This window comes from Zophobas morio, unplaced genomic scaffold (assembly GCF_036711695.1).
Source record: "Zophobas morio isolate AGI-343-1 ecotype UQ-CSIRO unplaced genomic scaffold, CSIRO_AGI_Zmor_V1 ptg000010l, whole genome shotgun sequence".
In the NCBI taxonomy this organism is placed as follows: Eukaryota; Metazoa; Arthropoda; class Insecta; order Coleoptera; family Tenebrionidae; genus Zophobas; species Zophobas morio.
In genome coordinates, this window is record NW_026972115.1 from 6,092,253 (window position 1) to 6,105,093 (window position 12,841).

A 12,841-nucleotide genomic window follows, 5' to 3' on the forward strand; every position below is an offset into this window, starting at 1 on the left:
GATATTTTTTTTTCTGATTGATAAATTTAAATATTTTGGTTTTTCAGATTATCTCTTGCAATTATTTCAATCATACCTATTTAACCATGTGCAATATGTCAAATATCGAAATCATAAGTCTCACACTTTTAAACCAACTTCTGGAGTGCCTCAGGGCTCCAATCCATCTGGGACCTTCGTTATTCTTGATTTTTATCAACGACCTGGCGAGTGTTATTTCATCTGAAACGCTTTTCTTTGCAGAGGATGATCTTAAGTTATTTATGAGCATTGACTCAAAAGAAGAAATGTTACAAATGTGTTAAACTGTTAACTATTTTATTTTATATTTATTAATTATTTTGCTACATTTATTGTTTTTTTTGTTTTCTTTTTATTTTGTACACATTCTTGATTGTAAATTAAGTTTACTTTGGTTTATATTTTCTGTAATTGCGTTATTAACCTGTTGAAAGTAAAGGTTATTATTATTAATATTAATATTAATATCGGCTTAAACCTCACGATCCACCACTGGTTCAATTTATTGTGCAGTTTTACACAAAACCATCTAGCCTGTAAGTGTCTTATCAAACTTATTCAGACTATCAGAGTAACATTAAGTATATAGATAAAAGAAAAACACTTAGGTCTATGAATAAGTTCACAGTAAGTCTAAAAACAAACACAAACAAACAACAAAAACGCGTGATTCTAGTTGATGTCGAAATACGAAAGTTGGGTTAAAATCGTGTCCCTCTTCTTCGGCTTTTCACCAATGACGTCATTACGAAAATCGTCATACGCTTCAAATTTCTTCACGTAGTGGGTTTTATTATTAAACTATACTTGAACCGCCGAATAAAATCACGCGATCAAACACCGAACCTAGCGTTCTTTTTGGTCAGACGCGACTTTCCCTTTCGGCGATTCTAGTATAGCAATAACAGACAAAGCTTAAACTATAATATCTGAAATTATTGCAAAGGAGCGGCCAGCACAAGCCTAGAGAGTATTTTCCTTAAAAGCTGCCTCCTTCCGGAAGTCTGACAGCTTTGTGCCCGGACCGGCTGCAATTGTCTTCGTATCCTTTGCAGCCCGTGCTTCGTGTCATTTTAAGATGTATTATAACGGTTATAATATGCAAGCGTACGCGTCAAACTTCTGTAAATATTGTAGAGCCGTCGAGTACAGAAATTCCATTTCATTCTGAAAATTACGTTATATTTTTGACATTAAAGTGAAGCCGCTTCTGTATTCAAACTTACAGGGTTCTGGACGAAAGGTAAGCCGCTCCGTCTGACGTTTCTTATGGCGTTGCAGACGTCCACTTCGAACTCTTTCTTGCATTTTTCGATTACGTAGTCTAAAGTAACGAATATACCACTTTTTCTGACACCGTCACTGTTAACTAAAAATTTTCAAGACTGGGTGGAAAACCGACAAAATACTCACTGGCACATCACTAGAATGGGCTTCGAGTCACTGAGTTTATTCAAATCGTCTATGATGTTAAGAAACCAGTTTGTGTTTTCGGAGTGCTGGGAATTGTCCATTTCGATCAACCAAATCGTTTGTTCGTGTATAATCTAAAACCCAACGTTGAAAATTTTTACAAACGCGCGATTTATTCATACGTTGTTCGTTGGTAATCGGGAAACCTTCAGCGACAGTTTCGTGAGTTCGCAGTAGGTGGTTTTCCACGACTTGACCTCTTTGACTGACCAAAGCGTGTTATTGCTCACGTTTTGGTATGGCCACATCTACAACGGTGCGTTTAAAACCTGGACTTCGAATATTTCCTTTACCTTGTCTTGTTCCTGATCTAGCAGCACAATCAAGTGAATTTTCTCTTGGGTCACCATTTTCCAGAAACTAGAAATCAGTTGCTTGGAGGGCGACCGCGCCGTCAAAAATTTTTTGCTCGTGTTGTAGCCGTCCACTTAAATTTTAGACAAAGTAAATGGAAAGTGCACGCTTTTGGCCTTAAAGTACCTGCATAATTTAAAAACGTGTAGCTGCTGGAATTACTGCGTCTCGACGCCCAGTGCTCAACGACGTCGTCGTGCCACGCGAGTCTCGCCACGTAGTTCAACTGTTCCTTAAACACTGGCAAGTGCAAGTTCTCTCTGAACGACTTTTTGAACACGTTTTCGTGTTCCATGAGGCACTCGAGCACGACCAAGTGTGCCAGAATGTACTGTTTCTGAAACTGTCTTTGCAAAAGTTTTTATCTCAGTGCAGGTTTTACTTTACCTCGCTGCTGATCATGTTGGGTCTTTGATCTCTTATGGTCTTTAGCAGCGAGTAAAAGTCCACACTGTCGCTCGACTGTGCCATTTGGAGCGCTAAGTCGCACAAAATCAGAGTTCCAGTCCGGTTGGACCCAGAACTGAAACAATCACTTTAGTACTTTCGGAGTAAAGTCCAGGACTGTTACCTGCAGTGGATTAAAATCGGCCGGTCGCTACTCTCGCGGATTGCGCGGATCGTTTTCACTAAAGGTACGATACAGTTCGGGTACAAAGGCCTATGACTATCAGGACTCCACGTCAAGTGGAAGTGTTGTATCTGTCTGACTGCTCGCTTGTAACAGACTTCCAAAATTCTGACAGTGTGGTGTTCGTAAACCTCCTCTTTCGTTAACTTTATCGTGAGTGTGCCACACTCGAAAATAGCGCCGCATTTTTGGGGAAAGTACTCAGCGCTTTTCCTCTGCTCACATAAAACAGTCAATTAGCTACGTTCGTTTGCAATAAAACACACCAACTTTTTTGTTTTCCATGAAATTCGTCGCCATTACGACGATGTGGACGTTCTCTTGCCAAATCATCCTCCAGAAATCACGAACAGTGTAAAATTTGGGACCCTGAGCGGCTATGTAAGTTTGTTGACGATCGAGACCCTATAATAGGAGAAGGTACACCGGGTTTTGACAAGGCAAACATATTTACGTCTATGTAACTCGCATTTATGTAATCGTCGTCTCCCAGCCCTTCCATTTTTGCGAGAGTGACGCGATTATGGTCATCTAAAAAAAATACGAATTTTGAAAAAAAAGCTTTATTTGGTCAAATTCGATTACATGGTATGTTTTCGTTGTTCTTGTTTTTGTTTTTGTTGTGGAAGGCGTGGACCGTGGGTCTGTTGGCTGCCGGGAGGGACTACGTTGGGTGTTAGTTTGAGTAAAAAAAAATTGGTGCTACTTACACGAAATTGTGCAATGAAGTCCTTCCCGGTGAGCAACGCCTGTTTGATGTAGGTTTCCAGTAATCGGACGTCCACCTTGGTAAATTGTTGTGGACCTTGCTTTGAAGGGTTTAATAATTTTTCTCCTACTATTTTGGTTTCTTCATCGAATTTAGTTCTAAATTAATAACGGAGATGTAGTGAGACATGTTGCAAACATAAAACGGACATACGAACCTTCGTTTTTTAACGTTTTTCAGTAAGAATAATAATGATAATAACGCTAATAAAATGGTAGAAATGGTTACAAATAATGTTAAGAATGGTACTGATGATAACAACGTTTGGTTGCCGTCTGCTTCTTTTTCCCCTAGATTTTGTCTAGGATAAATGGAGTAATCGTCGTTGTTTTCGTGTACAAAATGTAGTGTGTAATTTTTGATGCCGTTCAGCTGGAAAATCGACTCTGTGCCTGTCTCTGCTATGAAGTATTTATCGTCATAATCGGTAACGTTCAAACGTAGCAACCCGTGTTCTCCTAGATCTGATTTACTCTCCAACAATTTCATTATGTTGGTGTAATTATTTTTGGCGGGAACTCCCACTATTTGGGAATAACTAAAAAAATTGTAAGTTTTATCTCAAAAATGAGGACATTTATTGCGTACTTTTGCTTATCAAAAAAACTACGTCTGAAATTTTTGTTAAATATTGTCGCACGTAGATAACAAAAATAAATGTTTAAATAACAAATATTTTCTGCGTTGTTTTTTGAAACGTCTTACCTTTGGTATTTTTGATTTTCGGGTTTTGGGATCAGTAAATGACATGTTTGACCACATATCTTTATTATGGGGCGATTTGATGAAAGCGGAAACTTGAAGGGAACAAACGTCGCATTTATTGTGTACTTTTCCCCTTCGTATTCCGTAAGTACACATACTGATATTGTGTACCAGGAATTGTATTCTACCGGAAGCTACAAATAGAGACATCATTGTTCAAACGAAGGGATGCATGCATAGGTACATACCTTTGCATGTTCCCTTACTTATCAATCGTGACTTTAGCGAAAAAATTCAATCAATAAGGAAAATGAAATTAGTGACGAAAGTGTGTTTTGTTCTCGGTAGTAAGATGGGGAAAGAACTGATGTCCCTTCCCTTTTTCTACACTTGTGACAAAACAGCCACTTTCGTCACTCGTTTTGAAAAATAAAATGTAAAGTAACGCTAAAATCACGACTGAACCTTGTTGTCATTTTTTGTAAGTAAAAGTAAATGTAAAAAGTTCTCTTGTTTAAGTTTCTAATTTTGTATCGCTTTTTACTTAAAAAAAATAAATGACTTTAGTACATATAATGAATTTCAATTAATTTGGATTATTGGCGGCTTACGAGTTTATGAGTGACGGGATAAATAAATATTTTTTGCCACATATCTTATCATCCTTTCAATATTTTAGATCTATTTATATTTAATTTTACAACCGTCATAATTTTGTTTAAATTTCCAGAAAAAAAATTGCATTCGTACTTTGGTACAGTTTTGCAAATTACTGAGATTGTTCCAGGATTATTACATGTATTTCTGAGATAAATTGCGGCGTTGGTGGATCTTCAACGAAAATACGATCCCTAACTTCCTTTGAAGTGTAACTTATTTCAATATCTTCAGTTGGGTTTTTACAGAAACCTTGGAATTTTTTTAATTTATCTTATAGATCCTATCGCAAATAAACTTGACGCCTACTTAAGATATAAGGTGTGGATTGTATCACTAAAATTTTAATGCTCAACTCATAAACATTTTGAAAGAATTATCGGTTCGCTGATCACTTGTTGCAAATATTTATCAATCGCTTATATTTTGTAAGTACTTGATAAACAATGCCAAGATTAACTGGATCAAAGAGTATTTTGAACAAAGCGAATTTTTCATATTTGTGTCATTCATCAAGGTTTTAAAATAAAACGAATATAATACATGTGGGAGACGTGTGGTTCGATTCCCACTGCGGCAGCACATTGTTCTTCGCTTACCACAAAATGTTTTTCAATAAATGCAAAATTTTCACTAGCAGTTACTTCGTAAACACATTTGAAGAGTATTTCGCAAGAGGGAGTGGAATGTTTGTTGTCTCAAAAACGACACTCAACATGTAATCTATATATCATCGATCAATACGGTTAATAGCGATAAAAAATATGTTTTTAAATTGATGATGCAAGGTTTTGAAAAATATACACATTCTGGAAAGGAATTTTTCGCATTTTGGTGCAAATGCAGTGTGTATGAAAAAAAGAGTGCGTCTACCCAGGGACACACGGATGGAGTTTTAACTCTGCGTTGTCAATTTATATAAATTAAACACGTATACGCGGCGAAGTCATTAATTTTCTCTTAAAAAATAATAAAAACGAAAAATACGTTGCATTTGTATTTTTTGAAAAAATGATGATTAATGACGATTGGTTTTTTGATTATTTATCATACAGAAATATCATAATCATCGTTGCACTCTGCTGCTAATTCCCGTTCTCATTTACTTAGTCGTTTTAATAATTACGTTTTTGTTATTGAGTCCCGCCGATCCAGCGCGTCATGATTACATTTCTAGCGGCACAACAATAGCTGAGTAAGCGAAGTAAAGATCAGTCGCTCGGTAGCCTAGTGGACAAGGCTCCTGCCCGGCAAACGGGATATGTGCGGTTCGATTACGCACCGAAGCAGCAAACATTTTTTCTTCGCATACCTACATTGGTGACCTCCGACGTGTTTGTCTTCGCTTATCTCAAGATTCCAGACGTTACTTATTTTCTCACAAATAAAATGTATAGGATAAAGGGATGGGTAGATTCGGTCATCACTACGAACGGATCGTTAATTTTTTTTTAATATACGAAATCTTCTTTTCTCAACAAGAAACTGAAAACATGTTTAACTGTCTTGTTGTTCAAAGAGAACTCTATACATTAAAAAAAAAAACAAAGATTAAGCCCCACCCACCCGTCCCGATCTCAATTATGATGAATTTCATATGTTAATTTCTTGTAGAGAAATGACGATTTTGCAACTAAACTCCGCCCTTCAGCTCACGAGGAATAAAACATTCATTACAATAGAGAAGGGGTGGGCGGGCGGGGCATATATTATGTCCATTTTTTCTTAACATAAGAAGTCTTTTTTTCCCAACAAGAAGCTGAAAACATGTTTAACTTTCCTGTTGTTGAAAGAAAACTCTATATATTAAAAAAAAAAAACAAAGATTAAGCCCCACCCACCCACCCCAATCTCAATTGTCATGAATTTCATATGTTAATTTCTTGTGGAGAAATGAGGATTTTGCAACCAAACTCCGCCCTTCGGCTCACGATGAATAAAGCATTTATTACAATTGCGAAGGTATGGGTGGGCGGGGCTTGTATTTTGTCCATTTTTTCTTAATGTAAGAAGTCTTTTCTTCCCAACAAGAAACTTAAAACATGTTTAACTTTCCTGTTGTTCAAAGAAAACTCTATATATTAAAAAAAAAACAAAGATTAAGCCCCACCCACCCACCCCAATCTCAATTGTCATGAATTTCATATGTTAATGTCTTGTAGAGAAATGAGGATTTTGCAACTAAACTTCGCCGTTCACCTCACGATGAATAAAGCATTCATCACAATTGAAAAGGGGTGGGTGGGCGGTACTTGTATTTTGTCCATTTTTTCTTAATATCATTATTGGATTGACGATGAGTTATCAAACTTCAATGATGATGACAATGAAGATTGACAAAAAATCACAGCTTATTGTATAATAATAATGATTCATATTTAAATGAATTATTTTGAAATTTACCATGCAAAATAAACTAATATTTTATTAAATTTACCATTAAATTAAATTATTAAGTTTCAACAATATTTTCTAAAACAACCGTAAAAATCAGTACTGAAATTTTGAGAAATGTAAGTCTGCTTTTACCTACCTTTAGCACCTGGTACCTGTAAATTCGCCGTCGGCCCAAGCTAGCAGGTATGCATACATTCAAGGTATATACCAATCCGACTGCATCCTATACATTTAATTTGTGAGAAAATAAATAACTTCTGGGGGCCCTGGGATCTTGGACTAACACATTCACACCAATTTATCTCTCTCTCTCTCTCTTATATACCTCTGTTCAGATTGGTGTCGGTGTCGGATGTCGGTATGGAAAAACGTTAGCTCGTAGCTCGAACTCGACATCCTATTCCGGTGCACGTTAAAATTCCAATATATACCGAGTAGTTTACGATTCAGAACACCTTATTTCAGAAAGATCTAGTTATCCGGGAAAATAAAGTTACATTTAAGAAACTTGTGACCCTGTTTTCATATTTGCGAGTCGTAAATATCCTAAATTTACACATTCGAGGTTAGATTTTAAGTCAAATGTGCGTCATTATTAACAGACTTTATCTCTGCTCTGGAATAGCAACAATTGACTGTGGAATATTTTTCCCTTTTGATAATTTGATCAAAATTAACTTACCTTGCACCTGCCTGTTTTTTGATTTTCCTTGACCTCAACATGCTTCACAACATTATCTGCGGATTTTACCTCTACCAGGAATTTTCGTGTTTGCTCATCTGTGATCATCGGGCGGGTCCACGAAATGATAGCTTCACCATCTGAACCCCACCCGACTTTCACATTTTCAGGAGCGTCAGTTCCGGATACATTAGTAAAGCCTAGGGATATTTCGGACAAAGCCTCTGTTTGATCTTGTGTTTTGATGCGCTCAACCTATAGTCGAAACGTTCGTCAAGTATATCGTCTTAGTGTTGCATGTACTTACCACTACAGCGTACAGCGTTTCCTTTTTTAAGTTGTCAATTCTTGCGCACATGTAGCCGTCCCACAGTTTACAACGAGATACGTTTTCGGTGTTGTTTGGGTGAGATTTGGAGTCGATTTCCTGATACCAAAGCCGGTAAGACGAATCTTTGTCTGGCATACCTGCGACTCCGAATTTCACCCAAAGACTGCTAAAAGTACTACTAAAAATTGACACGTCTCTGATCACATAGACATCTACAAATTGAAGATGTAATATATTTTTTAAAAAATGCCAGCGGGTTTACTGTCGGCTCTAATCATTTTGTACTGCTTCTCTAGCGATTTGTTGAACCCGTAGACAGTTACGTTGGCTTGGTACTTCGTAAGAGGTTTAAAATTTTTAAACTCAAAAACTTCTTCATTTCCCGAAGGAATACCGATGGTGTAGTTTTCAACTACCTGTCCTCTGCACCAGTTGCTCCCACACACAAATTTGACATCGTACCACACATCTTTAAGCTTTTTGTCGATGCTTGGCCAAAAAATGATAGTTTTGTTTGCCGTGATGGTAACATTTATGGGTAGAGTTTCGCCCAGGCGGTCTAGAGATAGTCAATTTAGACAGATAAAAAAAAGTGCGACAAATACTTTTACCCTCCGGACTCAAACACTTTCCCGTAGACCCATGGCATTTTCGCCCACATTTCTCGCTACATTTGTTCTTGCAGAACATGCCCCATGTACCACTCCCACATGCTAAAAAGACAAATAATTAGCCGCTCCTATCACATTTTTCCCTTACTCTCGTTGCAGTCTTGTCCTGTATAGCCCCAACTACAAAAACACGAAGACGCGTCCTGGCAGATCTTGTGACTCTCGCAGTGAGGGTACGACGATCCTAGTACCACGTCACAGGGAACATTGCAGTCCTTGCCCAAAAATCCCGGCTTATCGCATTTTAGCATGTGTAAGTTTGTGGCTTGGGCAAGTTGCTCCTTCTGCTCTAAGCTTTCACATCTGTAGTCTTCAGGAGCCTCATCTTGCGACGAAGCGGTGAGAACTTCTGCAAATAAATTCGGTGAATAAAACCAACGGCGAGATTGTTTTAGTTCTACCGATGTTTTTGCTGCAGAAAGAAATTTCGTCGATTGCCCAGTAGCCTTTTTGGTCTTTTTCATTGATCAGGCCTCTGGAAAACGAAATGTTGCTTTCCCCGAAACTCGGTGCTTCGAGCTGGATTCTTTGCCAGTCCTTTAATGTGTTGTCTTCGTTAAATCCGATGATTGTTTTTTTAGTGACGTTGGTGTTAGTTTCTAGGATTATGTCTAGGTAGGAGTTTGTGTCTACCGAGACGTACATCGAGAGGCATAGGTTGTCGGTAAAATTGACTGCCAGTTTGGTTTCTTCTTGTTCTCGAGTTGGTATGGTAGCCATTTTGAACTTGTCTATAATTATTGATTTTAAGTTTAATTTGTTGAAATTAGTTTGTCAAGTGTTACATTTGTGTAATTTCCAGAAAGTAGTGTTTCGATTTGGGTCTTTGACGTAGATCCAGTACGGGTCGAAATCCACATTGTACAACTTCTCTACGTTGTCTGCCGAAATTAGCGTGATGGTGTTACCGTGTTTGACGAGACTGTAGTGGAACCATCTGCACGAGTTGTTCTTCGTGGAGAACTAGGTATTCAAGGGTTAGGGGAAATTCTCGATTTTATCAGCGTTTTTGCTTACGTTAATGTACGGTGGTGTAACGTCTAGCCACCCTTCCTTTAAAAAATTTGAGGTGAAGACGTTGAGGGAGAAGTTTCCGGTCACACAAACGGAAAACGACAAGGAATTCTGATCTAGAGCGTAACCAGTGTCTTCGTGAAGCATTTGAAAACCTGGCGACATATGCAGTGAATTTTTTGGTTCTACTTTCTTTATATAATATATTTTATACCTTCCCAGCGTTTATCGATTACTAGATTGTGGTTCATGTTTACCGAATTTACCGTTTCCCAATCATCGTGAATCCAGTCATTGATTTCAGTCGGGTGTTTTATGAAACCTGGAAACCGTCAACCGAATTCGTGATATTGTGAGGGGGGAATTAATATTTATTAATGTCGAAGTATGAAAAGTGTGAGCTTGGTGAAAACGCAAAGGGGTAGATAGGACATACGTTATTTAATCACATTTTGTCCTGGCAGTTGGTTCCTTATCTGTGATTAATATATAAACAAGGTTTACGGTGTGATAACATAAACGTGCGTCAATGTCTGCAATAGAAATTCGTAGCTTGACGTTGGTTTTCTTTATTTTCATACTAGTGAATAAAAGATAAATCACAAGGTGTCCCAACTGTCACCCCTTATTCTTGTACACTTTTCGAATTATTACTAAATAGGAATAAAATTATATCAAACACAGATGTCTTTTTGTCAATAGTTTTCAACTTCTTTAAAAATTGTGGAGTTTTGAATTTTTTAATGCGATCTTTTTTCCACAGAAATACGTATAGAAAAATATATAGGGTGTATAACTGCTATAAACTGTAGACCTATTAGACTTCGTCAAAGAATTTTTCAACAATAATCTTAACGCCGCTTTCGAACAATCTGTACACGTGTAACACAATCAGTCTTCTTTGTTCTACTTATCTACGTACATATCAGTAATAAATCGTCTACTCAACAAAATTAAAATGATAATAATCAGTTTTACTTTATCTAGGCTAAATTATTAAACAAGATGAGACTGTATTATTGTTGTTTTAGTTTTATAAGCATCAAAATTATTGAAATGATGTATTTTGAAATTAATTAATAGTATATTACATACCGAGGCGGAAAGTCTTCCATTTCTGTCGAGAGAACTATAGTTTATCGAGAGGCGTAGGTAGTTCTCGAGACACAGGAATGGTACTTTTGCCGAGGTTTGTATACTATTTTGTTCATGCTCACTTTCCAACCTTTTAGGGGTCAGAAAATTTGTATGTTACTAACTGTGAATAAAATTAATTTATTTTTGCCAAATCGTACTATAGTTACCTGAATTAATTGGTGGACTGAGGTAAACAGTTGACTTAACGCTGTTGTCAGTAGCGACACACGTTATATTTGTTCCTGTTGTAAGCGTAATAATTTCAGCTCTCGCCAAACTACCCAGGAACAACAAGTACCACATGTTTCGTTTGCAAGCATAACGTACATAACTGGATGAAATGTAATATATTTGTTGAATTTTTATGAGCTGATATCAGATAAGGAGGTAAATCAACTCTACTTAGTTGTATACTGTACTATTTTTATCTCATTCTTTGTTATCAATTGGTTTTGCGACGCTTTGGATCTACTGTGGCTTTGGTATCATATTGAGAACACAAAAAAAGATGCTCCAAAATTGATAGTTTGCAACAATGAACTAATCATTGAATCAATATCCCAAATGTACTAAATAACTCATTCAAAAACCTAATTGTTAATTTTCAAAATTCAAAACTAGTTCCATTAGCCATATGCCAACATGTTCGTAGGTGTCTCGGGCAGTCTGATCGCGTTGACTAGGATAGATTAACGCCAAGCAGACCAGATCAGAGTAGTAGAGGTCACTGGCGAGGTGGTCGGTATGGATCTCTTAGTCCTCAAATTTTAAGCACGCTATCTCATTAATAAGAAAAATATTTCGCCCTAATAATAATTGCTCTCAAATTCCTATTAAGATGTGCATTCTTTCGGTTCTCCGTATTGGGTTTTTGGATTCTAATTCTTTAAAAAAGTTAGCTCTGTGTTTGGTTTATTGCACTAACTAACTATATATTAGAATACAATTTAGATAAAAATCAAAGATCCTTTCAGAGTTTTTAATTGTACCGAGACATGCTCTTGCGATTTGTTTGATAATTCCGGGGAATTCCCCTTTTTTTTGGTTACCGTTGATATACTTTTTATATCATTGAAAGATAAGGAAAAAGTTTCGTGTAAATCCTCTTTCTTAATGCTGTGTTTGTTCTAAATTTTGCAATTAGATTATATATTTTGAAATATTTCTTTAATAGGTTTTATAAGCTTTTTTTTATTAACGCAGATTGTTATGTAAGGATTTTTACTTATTTCTGAATTAGAAGAAAATACTGACAAGTATTAAAGAAATATTGTATGGATTCGAAGTAGAAAAGATCCACGTAGCTTTAGCTTTTTGAACTGAATTTTTGCTTCTGTATTTTTTTTTAAGAAATAAGAAAGAGAGGAGTGCTGAAAACTCAGAAGTGATGAGATACCATGAAGTTAGCACAAAATACTTTCCTCGAGTTGTTTTTTTATATTTTTTTTATATTTATTTATTTATTCACTCAGAAAGTGAAATAATGCTGTCACAAGTGTATGCTTAATGAATTAACTTGGAGAACTTTCTAGATTTATTTAGAAATCTTGGTTTTTCCATTAATTTTTGTGCGATAAGCAGTGATTCACAGGGAATTATGAAGGCGTCGTCTACAAAAATCATGATGTATTTTACTGTCCTCATTTTTCGTTGTGAAAAAGACATCTAGCACGTCCATCTTTTGTTGATCGCACCATATTTGTTTCTAATGAAACGATGCATATAATTTCACCCTCAATATTAAAACTACGAATATAGAAGACGAAGAAATAGGTCTCCCATTTCCGTCTGTCTGTCCGTCCGTCTGTCCGTCTGTCCGTCTGTCCGTCTGTCCGTCTGTCCGTCTGCCGTCCCGGATTTTTATTAGACAGATAATCTCCGAAAGTACTAGACCGATTGTTGTGAAATTTTGTACTTATATTAGGAATATCATGTAGATGCTAAAACGCTAACCAAAATTTGTCTAATCATCCCCACCACTAATGCGATGACGTCACTT

The 12,841-nt window shown here is 36.6% G+C and overlaps 1 protein-coding gene across 3 annotated transcripts; it reads right to left on the reverse strand.

The window, feature by feature from the left end:
* Window positions 1-301: 301 nt before the first annotated feature.
* Window positions 302-11,203, reverse strand: LOC135126269 (receptor-type tyrosine-protein phosphatase C-like). 3 transcript variants are annotated; one of them, XM_064052187.1, is made up of 24 exons: window positions 11,010-11,203; window positions 9,920-10,027; window positions 9,709-9,860; window positions 9,477-9,654; window positions 9,093-9,422; window positions 8,780-9,040; window positions 8,632-8,733; window positions 8,283-8,579; window positions 7,997-8,232; window positions 7,690-7,944; window positions 3,954-4,147; window positions 3,406-3,786; window positions 3,190-3,346; window positions 3,065-3,143; window positions 2,934-3,010; window positions 2,750-2,884; window positions 2,420-2,694; window positions 2,236-2,371; window positions 1,975-2,185; window positions 1,788-1,921; window positions 1,617-1,742; window positions 1,435-1,568; window positions 1,248-1,383; window positions 302-1,188 (listed from the first exon to the last, which is right to left on the reverse strand). In XM_064052187.1, the coding sequence occupies exons 1-24, from the start codon at window positions 11,143-11,145 to the stop codon at window positions 1,114-1,116; spliced, it is 4,305 nt and encodes a 1,434-aa protein (XP_063908257.1). In that variant the 5' UTR covers window positions 11,146-11,203; the 3' UTR covers window positions 302-1,113. The 3 variants fall into 3 exon arrangements, with proteins under 3 accessions (XP_063908257.1, XP_063908258.1, XP_063908259.1); XM_064052188.1 differs by lacking the exon at window positions 11,010-11,203 and adding an exon at window positions 10,801-10,962; XM_064052189.1 differs by lacking the exon at window positions 302-1,188 and having other exon boundaries at window positions 1,248-1,390.
* Between the last annotated feature and the right edge of the window lie 1,638 nt (window positions 11,204-12,841).

Bases quoted from the DNA above. Each gene is read 5' to 3' on its own strand.
- LOC135126269 (XM_064052187.1), bottom strand. From the start codon at position 11,145: ATGTGGTACTTGTTGTTCCTGGGTAGTTTGGCGAGAGCTGAAATTATT. The intron at 7,945-7,996 runs GTAAGTACATGC...TTTCGACTATAG, and splicing joins AAACGCTGTACGCTGTAGTG to GTTGAGCGCATCAAAACACA. The intron at 1,189-1,247 runs GTAAGTTTGAAT...CGTAATTTTCAG, and splicing joins TACCTTTCGTCCAGAACCCT to AATGAAATGGAATTTCTGTA.